The 16,043-nt window shown below is 44.0% G+C and overlaps 1 protein-coding gene across 1 annotated transcript in view; it reads left to right on the top strand.

Annotated features, from left to right (window-relative positions):
* The window catches only part of LOC126474543 (triokinase/FMN cyclase-like), a 176,942-nt gene extending 161,759 nt beyond the window's left edge, over positions 1-15,183 (top strand). Inside the window, exon 3 of the mRNA XM_050102016.1 lies at positions 14,746-15,183. Within this exon, the coding sequence (XP_049957973.1) occupies positions 14,746-15,183 (438 nt within the window). The remainder of the gene's footprint in view (positions 1-14,745) is intronic.
* Positions 15,184-16,043: the final 860 nt, after the last annotated feature.

Consider the following 16,043-nt stretch of genomic DNA (forward strand, 5'->3'; position numbering starts at 1 on the left):
GGCAGTAGGTACTGCGATAATGAATTCCACAGTATGCAGTTCAGTTGAAGAGGAGTGGACATTTCTGAAAAAGGCAATCACAGAAGCTGGACAGAGAAATATTGGTGCACGGAAGCTAACTGCGAAGAAATTTTCGTTAACAGAAGATCGACAAAAGTAGGAAGAACAAAAATGCTCATAGAAAGAAAGGTATACAGCAATATGAGTCACTTAGAAAAGAAATAAATAAGATGATCAGGGAAGCTAAGGCGAAACAGCTGCAGGAAAAAAAGGAGAATTAGAAAGAGAAATGTTTGCCGGGAAGACAGAATCAGCGAAAGAAAAACTGGTGAAATTAAAAGGCAAAAGAGACAACATTCAGAGTGCAAGAGGAACTCCACTGTTAAAAGAAAGGGAGAGAGCGAATATTTAGAGAGAGTAGATTGAAGGTCTCTATAAGGGGGAGGATGATGCCATGATAGAAGAAGAATTGGGACTAGTTATGGTTGACACCGGTGAACCAATATTATAATCAAAGTATAAAAGGGCTTTAGAAGACTTGCGATAAAATAAGGTGGAAGGTGTAGGCAACACTCCTTCGCAATTTCTGAAAACATTGGGGAGTGGCAAATAGGCCACTATTCAAGTTGGGTGCAGAATATATGAGAGTGGAGACGTACTATTCGACTTTCGGAATAATATCATTCACACAGTCTCGATGAGAGCAAAGGCGTAAAGTGCGAAAACTATTGTAAGGTACAATCACCTTCGAAACTCATGCATCATATTTGTTGACAAGAATAACATACAGAAGAGGGGAAAAGAAAACTGAGAATCTGTTAGATGATAATCAGTTTGGCTTTAGGAAAGGTAAAGGCACCGGTGAGGCGGACCGGACGTTGCAGTTGGTAACGGACATCAGACTTACGAAAAATCAAGACGCTTTCATAGGATGGTGAAAGGTGCTCTATATTCTCAGAAAAATAAATGTATGCTGTGTGGAAAGACAGGTAATGCACAATATGTATAAGAACAAAGAGACATCAATAAGAATGGGAGACCATGAACGAAGTTATCTGATAAAAATGGGTGTAAGAGAAGGATGCAGCTTTTTTCCCCTACTGCTCAGGCTCGAAGAAAAGAAGGTTCAGGAGTGTAAAATTCAGAGTGAAATGTTATCAATGACAGGATTTGCTGACGACATTGCTTTCCCGAGTGAAAGCGACAAAGAATTACAGGATATGTTGAATGGAATGAACATTCTAAGAAGTACAGAATATCGATTGAGAGTAAACCGAAGAATGCAATGAGGAGTAGCAGTAATATGGCTCTGAGCACCATGGGACTCAACTGCTGTGGTCATCAGTCCCCTAGAACTTAGAACTACTTAAACCTAACTAACCTAAGGACATCACACACATCCATGCCCGAGGCAGGATTCGAACCTGCGACCGTAGCAGCAGCGCGGCTCCGAACTGGAGCGCCTAGAACCGCACGGCCACCGCGGCCGGCAGCAGTAATAAGATAAATGACAAAATTAAAATTAAATTGGGAACCACGAAGTAGATGAGGTTAAGGATTTCTGCTACCTTGGATTCATTATAACGGATGACATACGAAGCAAGGTGGACATGAAAGAAAAAAAAAAAAAAAAAAAAAAAAAAAACAGACTAGCATAGGCAAACAGGTCATTCGTGGCTAAAAGAAGTCTACTAGTATTAAATATCGTCCTTAATTTGATCAAGAAGCTTCTTGAGACTGCACATCTGGAGCACATCATTAAATGGAAGCGTTTTATGGACTGTGGCACAATGAGAAGAACATTAAAGATAAAAAGAGAGTAGAAACAGAAAGTAAATTGTACAAACACATAATACTAACCACAATAGTATATGGAGCAGAAAACTGGACATTATGACCAAAATACCTAAGAGAACTATAAAGTTCAGTAAAGGTCTTTACATAAGTAAAAAGGCACGCAAGTGAAAACAAAATAAGAAATGAAGAAGTAAAGGATGATCTGTGGGTATGGTTATCAACTGGAAAAGTAATCGAACAAAACCAGAGTTGGAAAGATCATGTTTTGCGTATATATCAGAGTACCCTCGACAAGCGATGGAATACAGTCCCACTGGCAGAAGGTTTTTGGGAAGGCAGAGGTAAAGATAGTGAGGCTCGAAAAGGGCTAAAGACTTATGGTAAAGGAAGAAGAATAAATAAGTGAGTACGTAAGATGCATGTGCTGCTCTGATATGAAGAGAATGGCACTGAAGAAGTCGTGACCGGCCGCATCAAAACAGTTAGATGACTGATAACCAAAAACCGCTAGAAATTTATTTAGCTTTTCATAATTACGAACGGCAGGATTTTTATAGTGTGCAGTAAGTAAACATTGCGCTCAAAGGAATAATTTTTCTTTATAGAGCTCTTTTATAATTAAACGTATTAAAAGGAGATAAATGAGAATGATACCAAAATTACTCAAGGTGATATGTATAATTCAAACACTACAATCGTACTACTTACGTATGTTATAATCTGGTTGTATTGCAAAGTAAAAAAAAAAAAACAGTTGTTCATTAAAGAAACTGTTGGTCGCATGAACAAACGTATCATCAACCACAGTTTGGCTATTTATGCACCGAAAAAATATTACTTGATCCTGCCAAGTGTAGATACAAAAGAGGGGAGCTGCGGGGCATAGTTTGGGTCACCGCAAAGTCAGGTGACAAACTCAGATGTTACGGAAGACCCTGAGGAAGTGTAATACACTTACTGGAGTGGTCCCTCATCACATCCTCGATCGTCCAATTCCTGAGCACTGTTCGTGTGCCAAGAGGCCATTTCCAAGTGGGCTTTATGGAAGAGACAGAAAAGAGTTAATTAAGAGCTGCACGATGCGTGGTAGGTTTGTTTAGCCAGCTTGAGAGTGCCACGGTGTGATATTCTACTGAACTCTCAGCTGTTTTCTAAATCAAAGCTCGATTGTGAGCACTCGATCTACTCCTAATCTACTGGATCAGAAAGAAGCCAATTGTCCATTAGAAGCTAGATTTTCTCGTAATAAAAGTTGGTTCTGATGTAACGTAACAGACACTTTCGGCTACAACATAAAATTGCTTGAAATTGACAATCACTTACCACATCGATCTACATTGGTGTCCAAAATTAAAACGGCAAACCTCTATTTCTCCGTTTCGTCACGATATAATCATACCAACTGTCAACAGGCGCCGCTACAATCGTGTTCTGCAGATGACATTCCGGTCGACGGACAACCACGACAGCGATGACGTCAGGTCAATTATCAAAACGGGGTAGCATTTGTCGGGTAGTCCACAATCGCTGTTTAAATAGTCACAGACAGTGCAGTATGGCACAGATAAGTTGCCTGCCAGACTCTGCAGTGGAGAGGACAGTCGCAAACTGATGTGGCCCGATGGTTTAACATGAATCGTTCTGTTGTTTCTCGGAGGTGGCAGCAGTTTATAGAGACCGAAACAGTGTCCCAAAGACCAGGGCAGGGCCGATCACGTGCGACATCAGAAAGAGAAACAATTATTTGGCTGTAAGAGTACAACGGGACCTCCTTAGTACTGCACGGCAACTGGCATCTGTCCTCGCAGCATACGCTGTATGTGTTGTATCGAGGCAAGCGCTGTATCGGAGGCTTCGGCAGGGTGGCCTTTATTGTCGGAGACTTTATGTATGTGTGCCTCCATCGCGTCTTCACAGAAAGGAACGCCTACAGTATGCCATCTAGATGGTCGAAGAGCGGTCCAATGTTTTTCTTACAGATGAGTCCTGATTCGGTCTGGAGAGTGATTCTCGACGGATTCGCCTCTGGAGGGAATGTGGAATACGATGTTGGGACCCAGACACTGTGAAAAGAGACGGATTTCGAGGAGGATCCCTGAAAGTGTGCGCAGGGATTATAATGATCACTCTAACAGCTCTTCAGAAAATTGTACTGGTGATTCGGTAAGGTTTAACTGCTGTTAGGTATCTTGACGATATGTTGGAAACTCATCCCGGCTGTTGTAAGGTGCTGTGGGCCCAGACTTTGTACTGATGGACAATAACGCTCGCCCTCGTAGAGCACGTGTGGTTGATGTTTTATTGGGAAAGGAAGATATTGAACGCATGGCGTGGCCTGCTCGCTCTTCCGACTTGAATCCCATAGAGCATGTCTGGGATGCACTGCGCAGACGGGTTTCAACACGTCTGCACCCACCGATCACTCCCCAAGACTTGCGAGCGGCTCTGCAGGAAGAAGGGGCGTTATTGCCTCAACATGAAATTGATGACATCATTCGCTGCATGTCCCGTCGTTGTCAGGTCTGTACTTTTGCCAAAGGTGGGCACATTAATCAGTTGTAGGAATGTGTGTGTAAATCCGTGAAGTTAAAAAAAAGCGGAACATTTTTGTCTACCGTTACGCATGTTTTAGTTGTTTAGGATCTGTATTCTTTACATTATTTCTGCTTTGCTATCACCTGTTTACACAGTTTTATGGTAAAATAAATGAAACCTTGCAAAAATTCCGTTTTTTGCTTTAATTTTGGTGACCAGTGTGTACATATGCTTACTTTACCATGTCAGCGGCGGTGTAGAGATGGATACACCGATTCCCGTCAGATCACTGAAGTTAACCACAGTCGGGTGTGGTCAGTACTCGGTGGATGGGCGGCCGATAGAGTACGCCGCGTGCTGTTGACAATTTTCCCTTTACTATTACGGCAGATGGGACAGAGGGTGCGGGGTAGTAAAGTTCCTGATCACCAGTCTTTGCCGAAATGTCCTGGATTAAATTCCAAACTTCTCAACAGTATTTTATAAGGTGATGCCATGTGACATTGTTAAAGGTGATCCGTACGTCGGATGGGGACGTTAAGCTTGGCGGCCCTCTTGATGTTTTTCGTGAGGAGAAGGCTAAGTCCTGGCACCATATTTCATCCTCTTGCTCTTCTCATCATCTCCAACACGATCACCATACTCAAATACGCACATTCACACCCATTACAGTCACCTACAGTAAACAGACGCACTCACGCACAATGCTCTCACACTTCGTGACGGAATGGTGTTTATGGCGGCGTAAGAAAGCGAAATTATTTAAATAAAAGACATTTTAATATTACACGTTTCTAAATTGGACTAAAAAGTATAAAATAGCCACATACAGATTCCTAACCCCATACACATAGTGGTTGTGAATCTTTAACAGCTATGGAAATACTTACAGAATTTGAAACTAAAAACGTGTGGCATTTGCAATAGATAACAGGGAGGGTTTGCATAAATTGTTGTGTATTGCACGTGTCCCACGGTTTCCGTTTTGTTCTCTGTCAGCATTGTCATAGCTGTTAAAAATTCACAAGCACAAATTTTTAGGGCTGTCTGTAAGGGGCTAGGAATCTACACCAAGGCAAGAAGAAATTTTTTGTGCTTCTTAGTCCGTTTTATATACGCATTATACTAAAAAGTTTTTTATTTAAATAATTGTTTTCTGTTTTTTACCTCGTGTGCGTGTAAATTTTTCAGTCGATTTGAAAAACTTTGATGAGCCTACAACACAGACATGTGCTAAATTTCAGGATTATTTCAGTGTCTTTACCTGAGTCAATTACTACATTTCCTCCTCCTACGATTATCTCACGAAAAGACCTCGAAGGTAAAAATTACAAAGAATCCAGCTCTCACAGTTTTCTTGGAGCTCCCGTTCTTACATTCTCAAGTGGTACAGGAAAAGGAGAAAATAACCGTAGAACACAGTATCTTCTGTCACGCACTAGACCAGAAAGCTCGTTAATCTTACACTGTTATCCAGTTCTGAGCTATGTTGGAAGTTTCGAGCATCTGGCTCATCGAGAAATTAATTTAAAATCAACTGCAAAAATTGTACACAAGAGAGCGACCTAATAAAAATGCGTTAAAAACCTTTCCAATTAGGCAACTGAACCTTGTTTTCAGGGTCTCCTTTTTAATTTACTAGCTTTCTTTGAGTGATTCAAATTCTCGTATGTAGTCTCCCTTTTAGCAATTGCCCTACACTTACCAACATTTATTGGAACCCAGAATTGTTATTCTAGGTGAGGTAATAGCTTCCGTGAGCTAAACCTGCAAATCCTTAGGTGAGGGTGCTGTTCGAGTTACTTTCCGATATTTCCTGCAAAGAGCATTCTCAAGTAAGTGAAGTAACATAGTCGATGTACAAGGTCGATGCAGGTACTTGTTTTATTTAAATTACAATGATCTAATTGATATTAATTAATTAAGACACTGATACAAACGCATCGTTGACCTACGAGATTGTCTTTATACACTATTTTTATCATACTGAAAATTGGCCTCCAGCATCTTTGAAAAATATAGAAATCTATAATGGAGCGCCAAAGAAACTGGTATAGGCATCCGTTTTCAAATACAGAGACAAGTATACAGGAAGAATACGTTGCTGTGTCGACAACGCCTATATAAAACAGCAAGTTGATGACGCAGTTGTCAGATCGGTTACTGCCGCTACAATCGCATGTTACCAAGATTTAAGTGAGTTTGAAGGTGGTGTTACAGTCCACGCACGAGCGATGGGAAACCGCATCTCCGAGGTAGCGATGAAGTGGGGATTTTCCCGTACGACAATTTCACGAGTGTACCGCGGTATCAGGAATCCGGTAAAACATCTAATCTCCGACATTGGTGCGGCCGGAAAAAGATCTGCAAGAACGGGACCAACGACGACGTAAGAGAATCGTTCAACGTGATAGAAGTGCAGCAGATTTCGATGCTGGGCCATCAACAAGTGTCAGCGTGCGAACGATTCAACGAAACATCATCGAAGCCGAAGGCCCAGTTGTGTACCCTTGATGACTGCATGAAACAAAGCTTTACGCCTCTCCTGGGCCCGTCAACACCAACATTGGACTATTGATGACTGGAAACATGTTGCCTGATGGGAAGAGTCTCGTTTCAAATTGTATCGAGCGGATGAACGTGTACGGGTATGAAGACAACCTCATAAACCCATGGACCATGCACGTCTGGAGGGGACTGATCAAGCTGGTGGAGACTCCGTAATGGTATGGGGCGTCTGCAGTTGGAACGATATGGGGCCCCTGATACTACTAGATACGACTGTGACAGGTGACACGTACGTAATCATCCTGTCTGATCATCTGCATCCATTCATGTCTATTGTGCATTCCGACGGGCTTGGGCAATTCCAGCAGTACAACGCAACGCTCCACACGTCCATAAATACTACAGAGTGGCTCCAAGAACACTCTTCTGAGGTTAAACACTTCCGCTGGCCGCCAAACACCCCAGTCATGAACATTATTGAGCATATCTGGTGTTCAGAAGAGATTCCCCCACCTCCTTCCGTTCTTCTGTATTTATGGACAGCGCTGCAAGATTCATAGTGTCAGTTCCCTCCAGCACTACTTCAGTAGTAGACTATGTACTAGTGGATAGGCAGATGATGAGCAGCCTCACAGATGTTAAGGTCATTCCGTCTGAGGCCTTAGACAGTGACCATCGGCTGTTGGTAGCCACCCTGAGAGAGAAAAAAGATAGGAGGGCAACAGACATACAGGAGAAAAGGTTGAAGACATGGATGCTGAAAGAGGATGAACGGAGGACCCAGTACCAGACACTGATCAGGAAGAAGCTGCCAAAGGAAGATCAGAGAACAGTGGAAGAAAAATGGGGAGATTTTAAGAGGGCTCTAGTTGAGGCAGCTGAGACTGTGTGCGGAAGAACTAGCACAAAGAGGAGATTTAAGGAAACCCCATGGTGGAACCACATATGTAAAGAGGCAGTACTTCGAAAGAACAAAGCCTTCAGAGAATGGTTCCAGACCCGAACAGAGGAAGCTAGGGTAAAATATAAGGAAAGCAAGAAAGCGGCACAGACCATAGTAAGGGCGGAGAAGAAGAAGTGGATGGAAAAATGGACAAGAATGTTAGAAGAGGACAGTGAAGGGAACAAAAAAGTACTTTACACCATGGTAAGAAATAAGAGGAACGACAGAAGCGAGTGCCTGAGGATCATGGATAATAATGGAAGAGTTGTGGAGGAAATGCATGAGCTCAAAAAGATTTGGAAGGAGTACTTTGAAGATCTGTTGAATGCCGCCAAGCGGGTAACTAACAGCGATGGAGAGCCTAAGGCAGCAAACGATTATAATAGTGGGGAAATTGATGATCTAACTTGGAATGAAGTGGAAGAAGCCATAAAGAGGATGAAAGGGGGCAAGGCACCAGGTTGGGACGAAGTAACAGTGGATATGATACGAGCAGCAGGAGAAGTAGGAACCCAATGGCTATACAGAGTGCTGAGGGTGGAGTGGAAGGAGAACAGAATTCCTGAGGATTGGAAGAAAGGAATTATAGTCCCGATCTTCAAGAAAGGGGATAAAAGGAGATGTGAGAACTACAGAGGAATTACCCTGCTATGCCACTGTGGAAAAATCTATGAAAAGATCCTGGAGAAGAGAATAAGAAGCAGTATTGAAAGTAGACTGCAAGAGGAGCAGTATGGTTTCAGACCGGGAAGATCAACAGCGGACCTCATATTTGCGGTAAGGCAACTGCAGGAAAGGCACTATGAGTACGGGAAGGACTTAATCATGGCCTTTTTAGATATTGAGAAGGCGTATGACAGTATCTATAGGGACAAGCTCTGGGATGTGCTGAAAGCAAAAGGGATAGATGAAGAGATAACACAAAAAGTCAGAAAAATGTATGAGGGAAGTGAGAGTTGTGTGAAAGTGGGGAGGGAACGTACTGCATGGTTCAAGCTGGAAAATGGGCTGCGACAGGGAAGTGCACTTTCACCTTTATTGTTTATTATTGTTATGGATGAAATCCTACAGCAAGTATCAGATGCAATTGGAGATCATAAAATGAAAGCAGTGCTTTTTGCCGATGACCTGATGTTATGGGGAAATTGCGAGAAGGAGGTGCAAGAGCAGTTAGATGTATGGGAGGCAACGGCAGCACAATATGGAATGCATTTCTCTGCAAAGAAAAGTGAAATAATTGTCACAACAAGGAAGAAGAATAGGCCAAATGTGGATATAACTTGTGGAGGGGTAAAACTACAAGTGGTAGAGAACTTCAAGTACCTGGGAAGCATGATTGAAAGTAAGGGGGGAAACGCAATGGAAATAAATGAAAGGTGCAGAAAAGCAGGGCAGTTCTTCAAATGCATTAGGGGGCTTATTTGGAGCAAGGAGGTGCCACAGAAATCCAAGGGAATTATATACCGAACCTACTTTGTCCCCATATTGGCATACGGAAGTGAGACATGGGTAATGCATAAAAGCGACAAAAGTAGAATACAAGCTAGTGAAATGAAGTTCCAGAGGAGCAGGTTGAGTGTAACAAGACGAGACAGATTGCGAAATGTGTATGTGAGGGAAAGACTAAAGGAGGAACCAGTACAGGACAGGATAGAAAAATCAAGACTGCAGTGGTATGGACACATGAAGAGAATGGATGAGGGAAGAATTCCAAAGAGGATGTTTGATCTGCAACTGGAGGGGAAAAGGCCCAGGGGAAGACCAAGAGATAGATGGGTGAAGGGAGTGAAGGAATGTGTAGCGAGAAGAGGAGAGAACTGGATCAAGGTGGAAGAGGGGGAATGGTGGAAAGACAGAACACGATGGAGAGGCTTGTGTTCCCGACAGACCCAGCCAGTGGCTGGAAACTGTCCAAGATGATGATGATGACTACTTCAGACATTAGTCGAGACCATGCCACGTCGTGTTGGGGCACTTCTGCGTGCTCGTGGGGGGCCTACACTATATTAGGCGGGTGCACCAGTTTCTCTCTGGCTCTTCAGTTTATGTTGAAGACGCCTTATAATTCTGACATTGGGTTTATCTGACGTCATAGGGATGTCGTCACAAACACCATAATAACAGGAGCCGCCTCAGCGGAAGGTAGTCAATTGTGGACAGTTTTCGAGAGAGTGCAGTTACTTAGGCCATTTGTTAGAAGAGCGACGATTCGATTTTATTAAATAGTATGGTGACAACAATGACTGCTCCTGTTGAGGTAGAACAAAACGTTGGATATGTGGATTTCAGAATCTGGTGCAGCTACAAGTTAGACGATACACATCACGGATAGCATTATTTACAGAATCCCGGGAGCCAACTTCCAAAATGACTCAAGACACAAACTACTACAGGCATCATAAATTTCATGCAACGACACCAAAAACTAGAGAAATTCGGACGTGTTTGGAAGGGTGTCGACTGTGTTTCGGCTCGCTTACCATCCGCGAATGGAATAAGGAAGGGTGCGGGACGAGGTTGGAGGGGATGCGCCTGCTACACCATGTACCCTCCGCCACACACTGCAAGATGGCTTGTGGAGCTCTTATGAAGATACAGACAGATGACTAACCCGAACACTTACTTAACAGTGAACTTAATCTATCCTCGTACTGAGGAGTGATCGAAGACACTTTTAAAAGAATACGTTTATTAACAAAACGAAACTCAATTACAATTTATTTGGAAGAATATGTACACAAAAAAAATTCCAATTGCATTATGGCAGGGTGCTAGCAACTAGTTTTGAATTATTTCAGAATAAAAACAGTCTTTGTTGCGAAGTTAGTTAATATCAATGACGCAGTTCACTCTTTTGCCGTATCATGATATTGCGTAAAAGCAGCTCGATGTGTAACCCTGTAAGGGGTTCATTAGGGGTTCATTACTATTCGCTAGCGCACTTGAGCAGATGTAATTTCGATGGATTGCTCACGCGCTGCCTGAGATATGGAATACCTATGCTACAATAGAATCGCAGGTCAGAGCAGTGTTGGCAGTAAGTCGAGTTTAGTAGCTCGCCGAGAGGAGTCGTGTTTTGTAGCTCGCACAGAGCACGTGAGTTATGAAGCTAGGAAAGGGCAGTGCAGCGGTTGACTTGTGTTGGGCCGGTCGCGCAGAGCAATGGCGGTGCCTGAGCGATGTGGTATAAGGTAAAAGAAAAAAAGATTATTGTTCTTTGTTGCAGCGTGCATATGTTAGTTGCCACAACTGATTTAACCAAAATTGTAATGTTAAAGTCCCATGTAATTCCTTGCAGAAATGTTTCAATAATAACTTTTGTTCTGAAGAAAACTTTTGCCAGCCATTTATCTGAGTTTAAAGATTTTACGAATTTTTCCTGTGCATACTCATGTTGATTAAGCAAAAGAAAATCAGTTGTTTTCCTACGAAGAAAATCTAGTGGTCAGCATTCCACTGGGCTGTGCCGAAAATTTCTTATAGGGGCAGATATATAGATAGCGTAATCCGGCGACACCATTGTGAGGTAAGAATTTTTCAGTTTATTCAGGATGATTTCACAGGGCCGTGACACAACGTTGCTGTCGTCAAGATTTATTAATCTCGACATGCAGTCAGTCTTTAATGGAAGGTCACATTAAAACTTGAAATTTTATTATTGGAAAGAAATTTTTCTCTTGGGAACTTAAATGAAATTTTTCTGTTGCGAGGTTACACTAAATGTGAATATTATAATTATTTTTTCTGTTGGAAGGTTACAACCCATCCGCCATAAAGCCATAAGAAGTGAACATTAACTGGATATGTAACTCATCCGTCCATCACACATTTTATATGGTTTTATGATAGATGAATTCATATCCAGCTATTTTTACGCAATTTTTTATGAAACATCCATACAGCTACATACAACAGAAATATCTCTCCTGTGACGTTATCTGTGGTGTGCCTACACAACAAACCGCAGAGCCGCTGTAGTGGCTGCGTGAAGACTTGGGACGTTACTGGGCCGGTGCTGCCGGCGTATGGCGGCCGACGTGCTGCTGGTGCAGGTCAGGACGAACTGGAGCAGGCCTGCGGCATGGAGCGCTTAGACGAAACTGCTGGTACTGCCAACTGTCAGCGCTGGAACTGAAATGCTAATGAGGTCGGACGGGGCCTAAATAGTCGGGTGCGGATCGATATTCGCACGGTGCTACGAGGACCCTTGACCTGACGTAGCAAAATAGTGCCCTACCGACAGCGCTCGCTTGCCTGTCTCCAAGGTTGGCGCCCCCCAGTTGCTATGTAGGCGACTTGTAACTCTGCGGTAAACATCCCCTGCCATACGATGAACATATCTCTGTTCTGACGAGGGCCGTTAACGCGCGACCTCCTGGCAGGGTAGCTGCCCACACGGCCTGCCTGGTGCGGAGGAAACGACTACCAGGCGGATACAGCAGAACTCACCACTGAAGGGATAACCAGAGAGTTACCGTCTGCAATGAATGCGATGCCCACGATAAATATTCACTGTGCTACATCTGTGTACCACGTAAAGGTAGAGGCCTCTCACATAAAAACCCGAGCAACATTGCAAAGAAGCAAAGGAATTACACAGAAGTAAACACACAGAACTGGAAACTATGAAGTCTATTCCAAGAAGAAGACAGAAATATTATACTGATCGACGATTCTTTTATTCTGTAGGATACAAGCAACTGAAAGAAATCATAATCATAATTGAATGGCTCTGAGCACTATGGGACTCAACTGCTGTGGTCATAAGTCCCCTAGAACTTAGAACTACTTAATCCTAACTAACCTAAGGACAGCACACAACACCCAGCCATCACGAGGCAGAGAAAATCCCTGACCCCGCCGGGAATCGAACCCGGGAACCCGGGCGTGGGAAGCGAGAACGCTACCACACGACCACGAGATGCGGGCTACTGAAAGAAAGATAAAATATAAAATGTAATGGAAACATCTTTCTGACGCCGTCAATGGCATCTAGAAAATAATATGCAAATAATAAATCATTACTCAGACTGATAACTGACATTCAGATATGTTAAGACTAACATATATGATAATGTGTGTCCATAGCAGAACAGGAGCCGGGATAACGTATTGCTTCTCCTATTTTCATACTTCACTTACTCGCACTCACTGAACGCAGGCAAAGGTATGGGCCCCAGGAGTATAACTAATGCAGAAAAAAAAAGTTACACTTGTAGTACGCGATTTGTCGATTGGAGATGAAATTACTCATAGAACTGACATGCATAACTGAGTACTTGTCTGTGCTGCCCCTCTGCCAGGAAATTAAGACACTCACTGACGAGCCAAAACATTATGACCATCTCCTTAATACATTACTGGTTCACCTGCAGCAGTATTTCTGTGTGCCAGGGATTCAATAATTCCCTCCTGGCTTTGCAGAGGTACAGGGGTTCGACAAAAACATGGAAACAACGCAGACCCTTCACCAGCTTGAACAGTCCCCTGCTAACATGCAAGGTCCATGGATTTATGAGGCTGTCTTCATACCCGTACACGCTCATCCGCTCGATACAATTTGAAACGAGACTCGTCCGACCAGGCAACATTTCTCCTGTCATCAACAGTCTAATGTCGGTGTTGACGAGCCCAGGCGAGGCATAAAGATTTGTGTCGTGCAGTGATCAAGGGTACACGAGTGGGCCTTCGGCTCCGAAATCCGTCTCGATGTTGAATGGTTCGCAGGCTGACCCTGGTTGATGGCCCAGCACTGAAACCTGGACCAATTTGGGGAAGGGTTCATTTCTGTCACGTTGAACGATTCTCTTCAATTGTCGTTGGTCCCATTCTTGCAGGATCTTTTTCCAGCCGCATCAATGTCGGAGATTTGATGTTTTACCAGATTCCTGATATTCACGGCACACTCGTGAAATGTCGTACGGGAAAATCCCCATTTAGCAACAGTGATCGATCTAACAACTGCGCCAGACACTTGTTGTCCTATATAGGCGTTGCCCTCCGCAGATACGTATTCTGCTGTTTAGATATGCCGGTATTTGAATACGCATGCCTATACATGTTTCTTTGGCGCTTCAGTGTATAAGTCATACACCACCTCGAAAATGGTTTTGTATATGACGCGATGTCGATGGCGAAGATCAATCGATGCACAAAAGGCTATTCGACGGAAATTACGATTACTATAATTAAGACATTTGCAACGGGAACATTTTCTCTCAGAGCCATTTAAACCAGTAACTGAAAGTCAGAAAAAATCCTCACAAATCACAGATTGAGGCAGAAGAACAGGAGAAGAAGAAGAAGAAGAAGAAGAAGAAGAAGGAAACACTACTAACGATTACATTAACAAACACAAGGAAAAGGTTTAGACACCATACATGGGGCCAGAAAGGATGAGCCATATGTGCTAGGTACCAACCCTGCATGTTTAACTACGGATGCAGTACAGACTGAGAATACGAAATCAGAGACAATACTGGGTTTATCAAAGCTATTCTTCTTCAAAACTACAACTTGTGTCAAGCAGCTATCGAAAGGGATGCAAGCACGTGCCAAAATTTTATATAGGTCCTACGCCTGATACAGACAGGAAAGACAACGACTCCAAGAAACGAATGAAAGGTTCTAAATGTAAGGAACGCGATATTGTTAAACCTGCTGTAATAGAATTGCGTAGGCTTCCGCGGCCAGAGTCAGTCGACATAAAAGTTTTCTGGGTATGGTACCGCGTCATTTTGTCGACTGCTGTAATAGGTATACATAGTGCAGGTGAAAGTTTGATACTCAACATAAAAGATTGAGTACTCTACTCTGGAGTATTGTAGCCAACTGTCCTACTCTGGGCAGCTACTTGTGAGAATGAGTGGGAGAAATGGTGACAGTGAGGGCAGATTTACACCGGGGCGTACAGTCAGACAGCGAGAGTATTGACAGGCGCTTATTCAAGCAACCTTGTACAGGCTGTCCTCACAGCTGCGTCGCACAGTCGAGAGCGCGATGTCAACGCGAGCAAACCGTGCAGCGCGCGCGTGGGAGGGGGTCGATCGCCGGTCGGCGGGGTCTGCCCCGCCGCAGGCCCCCTCGGCCTCTCCACTTATGACGACTTCGGCTCCGGCAGATGGACATCTGACGGAGACGTCACAGGCCCGATAGATTTCAACGTTTCACTCGGGCTGAGCTATGCAACCGCCTGGCGGCTCAGCGACGACAGAACAGCAGGCCCAACTGACACCAACACCGCTTCTACCGGTAAACAAGAGTGCTCGCGGAAGCCGTCGGTGGCGCGCAAAATAGAAACCTTCGCGGACGAAGAAAACTCGTACCCTCCGCGTGGTGGCGTCGTTCACGACGAACCTGATGTGGGTCAGGACAGGACGACACCGCTGGAATTCGGCTAGAACATGGAATTGATGGATCAAGAGCCACTGGAAAGAGACGACAGCTTTGCAGAAACGGATGATTTCGTCCTAGTGCGACACAAACGGCACTATCGGAGAAATATGAAAGAAGAAGCGAAGCCTCAGAAACGACCAGCTGAGACGACTGAGACTACCAATAGGTTCGCACCTGTTACCCCCGGAGATGACAAAAAGGACATCTCCACGCAGACACGAAACCTCAAACTAGGAACGTCGGAACAACAAGCTACTGCAGCATCTGACGTAGCGAAACGAAAATGTGCTCCACCAGTGACGATTTATCATACTGGCCAGTATGTGGAACTGAATAATGCGCTACAACAAAAACTCTCCGGGACCCTGAAGGCCATCTTCGAGATGGACCGGATTAAATACCATTTCGAGTCATTTGAGGGTCAAAGAAAGGCTCTGAAATTTTTTGAGGCCTACGAGTTGCCACACTTCACACATCAACCGCTTCAGGAAAAGAAACTTAAGGTGGTGATCAAACGACTGCCTGCCCAGGTCACGGAACGTCAACAAGCACTAATTGAGAAAGGAACCCTCCACGCCAGGATACATCAGTATAAAAGGAGAGAAGGAGATCAAGTCAGTGGTGAATTAGTTAGGCTGCCCACGTACTATGTCAGCCTTCCTAAGGCGAAAGAGCCATAAAATCTACGACATCCGGTACCTTCTCTAGACGAGGGTGCGCATTGAAGATTATCGGTCCAAGGATGGGCCGACACAGTGCAAAAACTGTCAAAGCTTCGAGCATACGGCAAATTATTGCGGAATGGCACCCCGCTGCGTAAAGTGCGCTGGAGACCATCGAACCAAAGACCGCAGCCTGCCCTGCA

Source organism: Schistocerca serialis, chromosome 4, assembly GCF_023864345.2.
Source record: "Schistocerca serialis cubense isolate TAMUIC-IGC-003099 chromosome 4, iqSchSeri2.2, whole genome shotgun sequence".
Taxonomy (NCBI): Eukaryota; Metazoa; Arthropoda; class Insecta; order Orthoptera; family Acrididae; genus Schistocerca; species Schistocerca serialis.